The following is a 14107-nucleotide window of genomic DNA, read 5'->3' as shown; positions in this document are numbered from 1 at the left end:
CCAGGTCTTCACCACTTGTGAAGATTTTAACAATTATACCATGTTTGTGCCTTTGTGATCTTTTCTGTTTAACAGCAGTGATTTATTTCTCATTGCTAGTGGGCAGCTGGTGATTCAAGCCCCAAATTCCATCTTAGCATCTGTTTTCTTGGATAATTCTTGCTACCTATTTGTTGTAGGTTTGGTTCTCTGCAAAACACCCCTTGACGGAAGTTAGCTTGCAGGTTTAATATGGAACATATGTGTCTGGACCCTACCTGGGTAGAAGGAAAAGAAGCAAAGTTGGACAAAGGAAGAAATTGATCAGTGATGTATTCTTAATAAAATAATTGACTGTAAACTTCTGAAACTGAAATGGACCATGTTGGAGAAAGTGTACAAGGTTACTGTGCTGGAATGTTTATCAGTCATTGGATATAGAGATCCCTAGGAAAGGAAGACAAAGGGGGAAATTGCACAAAACTTTTGCATATGAAGGTTTTCTACATTTTTACTAGATAATTATTTTATATTTTTGTGTGCCATTATAAGTGTTATTAAATTTAAAATTTTATCACTACTTGTTCAATGATAATACATAATACATACAAATACAAACATAGAATACATAATACATAAAATATGGTTGATTTTTATATGGTAAGATTTTATCCACTGACCTTGATACATTATTTACTCTAATAGCTTATAAATCATTGTTTTTATGTGCATAATTATATTATTTACAAATAAAAATGTTTTATTTCTCTCTCTTCCACTATTTTATACTTCTTTTTCTTGCTTTATTCCACTGAGGACCTCTAATAGACAACAGGGTTTATTAAATGAAATGGTTGATAAAGATCATTCTCATCTTGTTCCACAGCACTCAAAAGAAAAACTTTCATTTTCTTATTAGAAGTATGATGTTAACTGTTAATTGAAACTTGAGAGTTTTTTGTTTGTTCAAAGTTTGGTTTTATTTCAACCCTCTTTATCATGTTACAGAAATATTATTCTAGTTTTCTGAGAAGATTTTCTATAATTGCATATTGTATATCAACAAATACTTTTTGTACATATATTAAAACTATATGATTTTTCTCTACCATTTTTACATGCTTAATTAATCTACATTACTAGAAGAAATCAAAATTGTTCATATTGTATTGTTATATTTATTCCTATATTAATTTTCTCTGATTTTCTAGAAGACAGAAATTTCCCTTGTTTATTTCCGGAAAAGCAGGAAAATATTAGTTTCAGATTCCTATATTACCAGAAACACTGTCTTTATGCTGAACAATATCTGGACCGTATGTACCTGAGAAGATAGGATTTTAGATTCCTTACACTCAGCAAATGAGTCAAAAGAAGAAAGTCTGATGACATAAATACTAGGAGAGAGGCAGCAATTTAGTTACATCATCTGTATCTAACTTGTGTTATCTAGGTGATGCATGCTGCCCAAATGTCCTATCAATTTCAGGAAATTAGCTGAAGCAAAATAATTGCACTGACTACATTTTTCCATCTAGATCTTCACTCATTAATATACTTTCAGTCTTCACTGAATTGGCCATCTTCTCACATATAAAGTTTTTCATAGAAGAGCAAGAATCATAATAAACATAGGGATTATATATAAATCCACAATATTTATTATTTAAGTCACTTATGTTATTTTTAAACCTGAAAAAAAGGAAAAGAAAAAGAAATTACACTTGGGAAGTCAAATATTTAAAACACTTTCACAGAAAAAAATGATTTTTACAATATAACATTATTACCAGTAGGTCAGCTTTATCTCAGGTAAATCTATGTTAAAGTTCAGAATATCAAGTTAATCGTTTAATTGACACATACACAATATGAAATACTGTTTTATTTCTCTCTGCCTTCTCTACTTTCCCACATCTGGAATATTTAATGTCATTTAATTCCAGGCTTAGCACCTCTTCACATCTAATATGATTTAAAATAATGCTCTTCCATATGATTCTCTAGTCTAACTAGCCCAATAGTAAATCTTTTCTCAAATGTTCTTTGTAATCATCAAACCCAGAAATTAACCTAACGTACAATACTTGAATATCAACATCATCTCCAAGTGACATTTAGTTCTAGGCAGTTTTAGAGATTTTACTCTGAAATTCCAACTAATTAACAATTCATAAACACTGGATTAGTGATTGAGGATGATACATGAAAAACAAATTTGTAAATAAAAACATTATATTTTGATAGATATAGCATCAGTCCCTTGGTCAATAAATAATGACCATCAAATACGTTTATTGATTAATTTTTCAAGAACAAAATTTTGTCTGGTGACAAATTACAGATGCTAATCAGCACCCCTTCCAAATACAAGCCCCAAAATAGCACCAAGAACAAAAATAAGAGAGAAAAATGGCAGATTAGAGAAAGGGTGCACTTCCCAGCAGTTTCTCAGCTCCAGAATTACAAAGTGGGAAGACTATTGCTCAGCAAGGTGGGTAACTAGGGCATTCATTGAAATTCAACCCTGGATGGTCAAAGAAACCATTAGAGACACCGAAAGCAGAAACTTTGAAGATAATATAAGAAACAATATGTTAGAATCATGCCAGCTTGCTGGTGCCAGTGGTGGTGGTAATTGCTGGGGTGGCTGAGAGGAGGGAGAGCACAGGCAGACAGAGAGGAAGCACAGTTAAAAAAAAAAAAAAAAAAATATATATATATATATATATATATATATATATATATATGAAGAAGAGGGGGGAGAGAGAGAGAGAGAGAGAGAGAGAGAGAGAGAGAGAGAGAGAGAGAGACACTGGGGAAACCTATGGAATGGAGAGGCTGATCCTAATGGACCCAGAGTTGGTGGGTGAAGTTGTTGAGTGAAAATCAACCAAAATTTTGGAACAATGGGCAGAGAGTCTGGGAGGAACCTAGGTAACCAGCCAGAAAGAACCATTAATAAATGGCTAAGTGGCAGCAGGCAGAGGTGGGAAACCTGGAACTCAAAAGAAGTTGCCAGCCTGACTGAGAAATTGCCTACTGTGGGGCCCCAGTGACTAATATAGGCACAAAGAAATTTGAGCCTAAGGCAATTCAGGCTTGGAGGATACCAAGGAGAGAGAGTTGTCTTGGTTGCTAGTGTCCCATATGGGCTGTTGGGAAGACACCAATAACTGATCAAAAATGACCATCTGCACTCCTGGTCTGATCCTGGGTAACTCACATCCATAGTGGTGAATGTAAGACCTATGGAAGTTTAGACTCCACACCTTAAAATGGGGATGTGGCTCAAGTGGTAGCGTGCTCGCCTGGCATGCCTGCGGCCTGGGTTCGATCCTCAGCACCACATACAAACAAAGATGTTGTGTCCACTGAAAACTAAAAAATAAGTATTAAAAAATTCTCTCTCTCTCTCTCTTAAAAAAATGTAATATATGGAGGCCCCTGAGACCTAGATGTCCAGCACAGATAAGTGTCTTCATCAACAGAAGGTGTGGATCAAATCTCAAATACTCATGGCTCAGTTCCAAAGGTCAGCCAAGACTAAGTCCCAACTACTGGAACTTCCAATAGAACTGTACTAGCCCTGAAACTAGTGGACACCCCTTGTTGGGACTCCCCAGTGTATCCAATCCAATGCTGGGAGATGGGAAGCTGATAGCTACACAACCAGCTTTGGCTCCTGGTCACAATGACTGGAAGCTTGGTGAACACAAAGACATTGGACTATACAACCCCAAGCCATTGACCCAAAGGTTACAGAGTCCAAAAATAAATGCAAAGAATGGCACAACAGCCTAGACAATGAAAAATCCATCCTTGCTAACACTTTTGATCACCACAATGGGAAATAGACCTTTATTTCTCATTAAGAATTTTTATCCTTTTTTTCTATCACACTCATTTAAATTCTTTTTTTAGATTTTATTATTTTTAAAATTTTAATCTCATTTTATTTTTTTATTTTTTACTTTTTAAATTCTGCATGATTCTGTGTGCATATGTGAGTGTGTATGTGTTTGTGTTCCCACTGCACAGACGTGTGTGTGTGTGTATGTGTGCTCTTACTGCACAAAAGTGTTTTTGTGTGTATTCACATCATTTTACTTTCATTTTAATCACTTTCCTTTTTTTACCTGATTATTATTTAGCTTCAGATTGACTTTGATGAGGTAAAATTTTATGTGGGTTTGAGTTGTTTTCATCTTTCAATTGTTTGTTTGTGTATATCTTGGTTTTTATTCCTGTTATTCCTCCTTCTGCACTCTCTTCCCCTACTAATAGCCAAATCTTCCTGTTCCCTCTTCCTCTATTTCATTAATTTTTTACTTTAATTATTTTTTATTCCTCTATGTTTATAGCCATCATCTGCTACTCATCTCCTGCTTCTCTTCTGCTCACTTTTAAAATATTTTAAAATTCTCTTGCCATCCTACCCTATTTTTTCTTTACTTAAGAAACAATAATTCTACTCTTTGACTGAATTATAAAGTTTATGTAATTCCTACCCTATAATAGAGTGGATGACATAGTAGACATTAACTGTTTAATATATGGTCTAGTTCATGGTTGTTTATTGTTGATGCTGGTGTTAAATGCTGATCCCATCATATGGGATGGTAATTAGTGTCATAGATGTTAAAGTAGACACAGGAATTTATTTTAAGTCTTGTACATCTGTTGCTAACATTATTGCTATTCTAGGTTCCCCCTTCTTCTAAGACTGACTGGAAAGTGATTGTGCCACTCTGAGTTCACAGAGGATCCCGCTGCTGAACACTGCTCACAACTCAGGCAAGTAATAGCAAAACTCACCCCAAACATGAGCTGCCCTCACTCAAGCCTCAATAATACTCAAACATGTAGAATAGGGGAGACAAAAATTCCAAATCAATAACCAGGCCCCAAGTAGGAACAACTAGAGGAGGACTCCAGTTCCTACTCTTGGACATCACCTTGTACATAAAAAACAGAGAAGTCCCTAGAACAAAAAGATAACACAAAAGGACACATGTATAAAAGGAACAGATGGATGGATGGATGGATGCATGGATAAATCAATGGATGAGGAAACTCAAGACCTCTGAAAACATGAGGAAATAGGCTAACAAATTTCCTCCCCAAATTCACAATCCCCTATCAAAGGAATTTATAGGTATGGAAATAGACAAAATTCCAGAGAAAGACATAAAAACTCATTAGTTAAATGTTTACTGAACTAAGGAATGAATTAAGAGAACAATTACAGATGAAAGACCATCTCAATAAAAAAATAAAGATACTGCAAAGAAATCAAACTTCTGCACAGCAAAGGAAACAAGAGTGTGAAAAGACAGCCTAAGAAATGGGAGAAGGGCTGGGGATGTGGCTCAAGTGGTAGCGAGCTCGCCTGGCATGCCTGCGGCCTGGGTTTGATCCTCAGCACCACATACAAACAAAGATGTTGTGTCTGCTAACTAAAAAATAAATATTAAAAAATTCTCTCTCTTTCTCTCTCTCTCTCTCTCTCTCTCTCTCTCTCTCTCTCTCTCTCTCTCTTTAAAAAAAAAAAGAAATGGGAGAAAATCTTTGCCAGCTCCTCCTCTGACAGGAGATTAATATCCAGACTATATAAAGAACTCAGAAAAGTTAACATCAAGAAAATAAATAACACAATCAGGAAATGAGAATGAGAACTAACCAGATATTTCTCAAAAGAAAAAACAAAAATGGCCAGCAAATATATGAAAAATGTGCAACGTCTCTAGCAATTGGGGAAATGCAAATAAAAACTGCATTGAGATTTTATCTCACTCCAGTCAGAATGGCAGCTACCAAAAAATACAAAAACATAATAAATGCTGGTGAAGAGGTGAGAAAAAAGTATACTCAGACATTGTTGGTGGGACTGAAAATTAGTCAGCACCCTGGAAAGATTTTTTTGGAGATTCCACAAAAATCTAGGAATGAAATTTCCCTATAATCCAGCTATCCCACTCCTTGGTGTTTATCCAAAAGAACCCAGTACAGCAGCAGAAAGAAAATAAGATGAGGGAGAAGAGAGGGGAAAGAGGGCAACCAGGGACTAAAATGAGGTACTTTAAATTGCATGCATGTATGATTTTGTCAAAACGAACCCAATTTTTACGTATAATACAATGCACTAATAAAAGAAAAGGAACAAAACAAAAAATAGCATGTGCATATATAAATCATATATATGATGATTATATACATTTTATTTCAGTGTTATTTCTTGATAATTTTAAATGTCTACCATGTATTCCATTCCATTGTAAATACCTTTCCATTTGCAAAATTGCAAGCACACATATATTCTGCTTTTTCAAAACAAGATTCCACCTCTCCTAACACCCATATTACCTTCACCTCTAGGCCTTCAACGCTAAATGAGACCTTTCAGATATATATCTGTCTCCCTTTCATTTATGCAGATCTTATCCCCTATTCTTCCTGTCATTGCCAGCCACCAAAGAGAGTCATCTCATCTTTCTGAGCCACACTCCTATAGTTACTATTTATAATTAAAGGGAAAAAAAACAAGGGCATAAAACAAAACAAAAATCTCTATTTGCTATGTGGCTGGGCTGATGAGTATTCAGAAATCTCAGTATTGAGTCAGTGGGAGCATTCCAGTGCAATTGCTTGAACTGCACCCATTTGATGTGTCCTCAGCTAAGAATTTGGGATAAATGCTGGCCTCCCAACAGTGTTCAGCAGGTTAACACTCTGATTTCTTTCTTTAATGTGGCCAGCTTCCAAATTTTAGACATTATACAATACAAATTGTATTTTGACACATTTTTATGTAAAGCCTTAATGTTTTCCCCATTACAAGCAGAACAAATACAATGTATAATCCCATTTATAGTAGTGTAACTACTTTCTTAAATAGATTTTGCAATTAATTATTTCATATACATATATGTGCATTACATATTGCATTATACACACAATTATACACATATACAGTATACCATGCTAAAGTCATATTATTCTTTACAATGAAATGTTCTTCTGGTTAGTTTTTCCCTAAAATTTTCTAATTTATGTGTCAATTATAACTAAAAATCCAAAAATATTTTTGGATAATCTGTTTTTCTAACTGAAACATTTATCACATTATGGTCTTTTTAATCCCTAGAATTATTTAGTTAGTCTTCACATATGATTGATGTTTAAGTAAATTAAGGACTATATCGATGTTTCATACATCTACAAATCCCAGAATTTAGCATATCATTAAGTATTTGTTAGGGTCCAGTGAATTTTGTTGGCTTTCATAATTTCCTTAGATAAAATAATTATTTATAGACACTTCCCTGAATTTGGCTACTATGACTTTGTTAGTGATTTGTCAATATAATGAGAATACATTTGTGGTTATTTTCTGTATGGCCAAACACATCAAGTAAATATGACAGATCAGGGATCTTCAAGGATGCAATCACAATGAAAGCTTGCTAATTGCTACTTACAGTGCTCCTGGTAAAAATATCTAAACTTAAACCCAACTATAAAAATACAACAAGAATTGAGACTTACCAAGCAGAAGAGGCAATTATGTCATCCAGGCTTACACCCTTCATGTGATAATTTCCAGGAGATAATCCCAGCCAAAAGCCATATAATTGAAGGGATTTTATGAATTCCTATAGGGAATAGAAATGATCTGTTTTAAAAAATATATGTTCTGTTGTACTTTCCTTACAATGTAATTTCTGACATATTACTTTCTTAGAATTTTTGATATTGTACTATTAATTTTTAATGCCATTTAAAAGAAGCTGAAAGTGATTTTAACCTTAAGATTTCAGCAGTTTTACAGTATCACTTTCTGTCTCACAAGGGTGAGGCAGTTCATGGTATAATTAACAAGGTTGAATATTTGAGCAGTTAATATTCAGTCAAGGGCAATGGAGATAGTTATTGAATGTAAAGGAGCATTAACAGAAAAAGCGAAGTAGGAAAATGGTGCAGTAGAATTGGAGAAAAGTAGTCACAGAATAGAATTCAGAACCAGTCCAAAATTTTGTAGTCAAAACAATGTGTCCTTTCATATTCCTGACTTTAAATTTTTCCTTGAGTAAAAAACTATGAATGGATTATCTAAGAATATTTAATGAGAAAGAAATTATGATTGATATCCCCTCTTCTATAAAGAATGCCAAATTGCCTTACAGTAAAGAAGCTGATATGCTTAGAAAATGTAATTTTGCTGAGAAACATATGATTACTGAGGGACCAGAAATAGTAAGAAATGTGGAAAAAATTTTAGACCTGGAAAAAAAGGAAAAAAGTAAATCAGAAAATAAATAAAGCACAGAGAAAACACTTATTCTGGGTCCCATAACTCAGTTCAGCAGATTTGCTTGGTACTTGCCCTTGTTATACCATTCAATTTCTACTTATTTATATATGTTTTGTGATAGCATAGTTAGCCAAACTTTTTCCTTTAATGAAAAAATACAACAAGGTAGAAACAAGAAATATCCTCTTACATACTTTCTATGAAATTGGTAATTCTCAGGAATGATCTCTAGGTCCTGTGTTTTCAGATAAATGTGGCCTGATTCCAGAGTACCAACTTGGTAATGGTCATAGGCCTGAAGATTCTGGGTACCCCTGATCTATTCTACTACCCATAAATTTCTAAGATTCTATTGATTCTAAGATCCTAAGCTAAGGTTTTGTGTGTTTTACCTTGACTGTGATTCCCTGAGAAAAATATAGAAAGTCTCAATTACCTTGCACTTTGACTAAAATAAGCAAGAATCATGAATGGGTTGATATAGATCTTTCCCAACATACCCCACTCCTATTTTATAATAGGAGAAGAGATTTCCTTTCTCACAGGCTGAGAGACTTGGGGAGTCTTACCGATTTTTTTTTGTTCCTAACTTGCAGCAGACTGGCATTCTGAGCAGAACACAAAATTTTGCTGTTTTGCCATGTTTCAAAATGATTGAGTCTGATGTAACAGCTATCCCCATACCATATCCATCCCTTTGGACAAGGTTTACATTTGTGCTCTGGAAGAAGAAATAGTTTTATTTGTTTTTTTTTTTTTTTGTGAATACTCTTTGTTATTATGTCCTTACTTTATGTGACAATGAACAAATTTACAGTGTTTCTTCTTTTTAGGTGAAAGGAAGAGAAACAAAATGAATCTTGTATGTTACATTCCTACATATCACAAAAAATGTGTCTGACACATAATTTGAACAAAAATTTTAAAGTAAGAACTTAGATTCAAGTGTGTCTTACTATATCAGGAGACCTGGATAATTTTCATCATTTCTCGTATTTACTTATGGCAATAAAAACTAACCACAGGAAATATTCTGTATGGTCAGAATCAGTTTCACACACACACACACACACACACACACACACACACACACACACACACACACCTGTAGAAATCCTCCCTTCTCCAACTAGTGCACCTGTTGCTCTCTGACTTGTTCACTATTGGAGAGACTACTCAGAGGCACAAGGAACTAAAACAAACAAACAAAAAAATCTATACAAATTTATAGAAATGTTATAACACCAATTTCCCAAGGTAACACTAATAGTGCATCTCTTTTCTATGGCCTTTCATCATTTACTGCAATTTGGAATGAGGTAATTCAAAAAGACGTACTTCCTTTCCTGTTGTCTAATGACCACAGAGCCTAAAATAATAGTAATAGAAGATTACAGAAATTACACATTGTCTGTTTTATTACATAAATGTCATTCCTTAATAATTTGGCAGCTTATAGTTATGATTATTTTTTTTCTTCTAACTGCATGAAGATATCAATGAGAATTTCATCAACTAAATTTAATTCCTTTCTTTAAACAATGGTTAGTGATAAAATTATTCTTAAGTGACTTTAAGGTTTATTCTATTTATTTATTAAGGTTTATTCTAATTATTCTTAAGTGACTTTAATAGCTAGTAACTCTGAGAGCAACACAAGGTTACCTGGTTCTTTTCTATATAGCTCACGACACAATTTGGTGGCTACTATTTGCAGTGTGATAGAGAGGCTCCTGATATTTTCTGAGCTTCTGTTGTTATCCATGAGTTGGAGGGAAACATTTCTCTGAAGTTCTTCTTTGATATTTTGCAGTTTATTCAGTTTTTCCATTTCTAACTTCAAAGTTTTATAAACTCCAGTTGAAAAAAAAGGAGAAAGGAGAGAGAGAGAGAGAGATGATAAAAAATTGTAACCCTCGATATAATTATCATCTTTATAAATTCTTGTTTGTTTTGTTTTGCTTTGATTTTTTACCGTTTTTTGTTTTGCAGAAGTAATAGTTAAAAGTCTATAAACTACGTTAAGGTTCATTTGTGGGCACACACCTCTTATTATTACAAGCCCTTAATTCAAAGAATAAACTTAGGCTGTAAAATTCATACCATTTTAGATGCCTTTCCTTTCAGTCAGGACAGTGTTAATACATACATATGCCTCCCAAGGCTCCCAGTCCAATGAGCAGCAGAAGGCAGAGGAGAGTCAGGATCAAGGCCGATTGACGCCATAGAGGGGAAGGAACAGAAGGTGCTGTAGAAAACAACATTAGCAAAATTTGATTTATTCATTTGTTAATTCATTCTGCCTTTATTTCTTTTCTAATGTGTACCTTGAAAAGGAATGTGATTTGCTAAAAACTCAAGGACTTTAAAATATTTTTTTTCAATTGTAAATCAAGAATAAGTCAGAAGAGTTAGTTTGCTGTTTGTCATGCAAAATGGTTCTCATAAGTGAAGAGGTAAACTTTTAGAGTGATTCAAGAAACCAAAAGGCAAAGACCAAGTTTATAAAAGAAAGAAGAGAAAGCAGTTAATCTTGATACTGTGTATCTTGGGTATAAATTTGGGGAAAATGAGTAGCTGGCAAATAGCAGAGAAGTCAATCTGAGTAACCTTTCTTTAAGGCATAGTTTGCAGCTTATCAAAGGAAATACTTTTAGTTGTTTATGTATTCCCCATGTAACCCCTAGTTTGGTTGCAGAACATAACAAGGTAGGCTGTTTCTTTGTAATATATCCAGGTATTCCCTATGAGAAATAGAAAATCCCGGTGGTCCATTTTCAAAATGCAGCATTTAGGTTTTTGTTTGTTTGTTTGTTTGTTTTAATTAGTTACACATGACAGTACAATGATCTTGACATATCATACATTTGAATCAGATGGAGTATAATTTCTCATTTTTCTGAGTGTACAGGTTGCAGAATCACATTGGTCATACAGTCACGTATTTAGTTTTAATTGTAAAATGACTTGAGTTGTAAAAAAGGCAGCTGGAGGGGAGAGCAGAATGGAAAGTTACCAGCAGTTAACAGGTGAGTGTAAAAATTCACAGACCCTTGACAAAAGGCAGTGAGAAAGAAGAGACCCACCAGACCAACAGAAATAAACTGTGCAGGTGCCAGAAAGCACTCAATCCAGGGAGACTTTCCCACAACAAGGGAACAAAGGAAGGTGGGGGACAACTAAAAGATACATCTCTTTAAATATTCCAGTAGGAGATAATGAATTCAGCTGACCAATGAGTAGCTGTCAAGTACTCACTTTCCTTAATGGCTGTTCAAGCCAAAGATTGTGTGGTCAGCCCTGATTAATGGGCAACAACCCAGTGCCCTTGCATCAGGGATAAAAGCCTAGCAGACTGCCTATTCATTGCACCTGCCTTTCAGTTTTGATTGTTGTGCACCCATCTGTACCATGAAAGTAAAATTCTTGCCTTCTCAACAGAGCTAATCAATCTCCCAATGTTTATTTTAGCTCCTGGGGTACCCAGGACCCCCAATATTTTCAACATACTTATTGGCTCCATGCCTTCCTTAGTTTAGATCTATACCATTTACTGATCAGAATTTTCAATTTTTAAAAATTTTTTTAGCAAAAAACTTTTATTGAATGCTTCTTTTCTTTCTTTACTGAGTAGTAAAGCCCAGAATAGATCATTTCCCTACAAAAATCATAAAATTTATATTGTAAATTATCATTAAATAGCTGTTATTTAAATTTGTCATCATATGTATATGTGAAGACTAGCTATTTAAAGTAAATACAATTCAAGGATAATGTCATAATCTTACTGTGTTTGTGAAATATATCTTAACATCCCACAGTTGATAGTGCAAAAATGTGAAATCCAGAGAGAATTTAAAATAAAATGTAAAACTTAATTCCTTTAGACATTAGAAAATTGTTATTATAAAAAGAACTACATGGTCAGGATCATACCTAAAGTTAGAATTACAAATTTAAGTGCTAACTTTTGTAAAAATTATTTTCTAATTTGTCTATGCATTCCGTTATTTGAAAGCTATCATTGAGTACATTCTATTTGCTAGACACTATTGTGATTGCCACTGATACAGAAGTGACAAGACTTGCAAGTCTCTGTTCTCATGGAAACATATTTTATTATGAGAGGAACCAAATGAATAGATGGGTAGATAAATCTCACATTGGACTATAGTGTACAGAAATTTGAAGCTGAGTTATGAGTTAGAAAGTAAGTAGTTTAGAACTTGTGGAAAGTGGGAATCAGCATACAAAGTTAGTGGGAATAGAACTGCATACAGCAAAAATGTCTAGTTCAGCAACCCTAATTTGGGGGAAAGCTTTCTATTTGAAAAACAGAAATAGAGTGGCTGTAGCGTTCTGGTCAATGTGAAAAATGATATTTATTCAAGGAAGTAAAAATAAATAAATAAATAAAAGAACTTCATATAAAATTGAGAAGCAGTCTTGAGATTTTCTAGTCTTGAGATCTTGGGGAAAGTCCTAAGAATATATTTGGAAGTCATTGTTTTTGAAACCAAATGACAGAATGAAGCAACTTACAAGAGCATATTGAGTGACATAAGAAAAGGGGACCCAGAACACAGCCCTGGGGTACTCCTTCGAATAAACATTGATCCAGAGGCGGGGGGGGGGGGGGAGCAGAAACAGCAGTGCATGTGATATCAGAAACCACGTCCAGAAGAATGTGCAGAGAAAATGTTTGCAAAAGAAGGAATGTTCAACTCTGTAAATGATGCAGGGAAGTGAAGCAACAAATAATAAAGACATGACTATTGGGAGGAAACAGGGAGCCATCAGTGACCTAGACAAGAACAGTTTTCATGAGACAGTGAGAAAAGAAGCCTCAAAAATCTGGTTGAAAGGAAATTAGAGATGAATTGGGAGTCAAGTACCAAAGATAATACTTTCAAAAACAAAAATTATTTCTTTCTCTTTTAAATACATACATGCAATCATTTTCCTTTAAAAAAGAAACATAAAGATCTATGACTTTCATGAGCAAAGTATTCTCCTTGTTCCACAGCTTTATCTAATGAAGGGAAAAACACTTTAGACAACCCAGCCATTAGAAAATATCTTTTTTTTATGTATCTTGAGTGTAACATTAAAAAGTAGACTTGTAAAAGATTAAGAATGTTCAGTGTATACATCACTGATTTTAGAAAAAGAAAAACCCTATAGTCAGTTAATTTGGCTACTTTTGATACATTTGGTAAAAATGGGAGACTTGATTAAAAATTCAGATCAAATGATACCAATATCATTATCCATGCACTCATACCTGAAGTGGGAAGTATAACCACTTCTGCCACCTTACAACACATCCATAGCTGAAAATCTTACCTTTTTCCCCCAATTTTTGAAGATCCTGGGTAGTTTCTGTCTTATTGGAGTCCTGGAATTTTAGATTTGCATAAGTAATTTCTTCAGACATTGGTGAATATTCAAGGAAAATTTGAGAAAGTGTTTTTTAAAAAGGTGCGGGACAGCTAATCCTTGAATATTAAGTGAGATCTGTAACTAAACTTCTTCTAAACTGAGGCTTACATTTACAAGCTTAAGCTTCTGATCATAAACTTACTGTACCAGTCTCTCATATGTCTGCATACAAGTTTGTGTCTGACCTCAGACGAAAGAGCTGTTGCAAGAGGAAACATCTTTCTTCCTCATATTTCTTCCTTTTTCTTATTTCTATATATTTACCAACTAAATAAAGTTTGGCTTTATTTTCTTTCAGAACTGCCGATTAAACCCAGGGGTACTCTATCAATGAGTAACATGCCTAACCCTTTTTATTTATTTATTTATTTT

The 14107-nt window shown here is 34.1% G+C and overlaps 1 protein-coding gene across 1 annotated transcript; it reads right to left on the bottom strand.

The window, feature by feature from the left end:
- Window positions 1–623: 623 nt before the first annotated feature.
- On the bottom strand, window positions 624–13879 carry CLEC12A (C-type lectin domain family 12 member A). The gene is made up of 6 exons (XM_081311186.1): window positions 13640–13879; window positions 10443–10541; window positions 9959–10147; window positions 8863–9014; window positions 7528–7634; window positions 624–1671 (listed from the first exon to the last, which is right to left on the bottom strand). Exons 1-6 carry the CDS (start codon window positions 13728–13730, stop codon window positions 1500–1502), a joined length of 810 nt encoding a protein of 269 aa, XP_081167312.1. The 5' UTR covers window positions 13731–13879; the 3' UTR covers window positions 624–1499.
- Window positions 13880–14107: the final 228 nt, after the last annotated feature.

Source organism: Spermophilus citellus (genome assembly GCF_964194105.1).
Source record: "Spermophilus citellus genome assembly, chromosome: 10".
NCBI lineage: Eukaryota > Metazoa > Chordata > Mammalia > Rodentia > Sciuridae > Spermophilus > Spermophilus citellus.
Note: the sequence above shows the minus strand (reverse complement) of the source record. Positions and strands in the feature narration are given on the sequence as shown.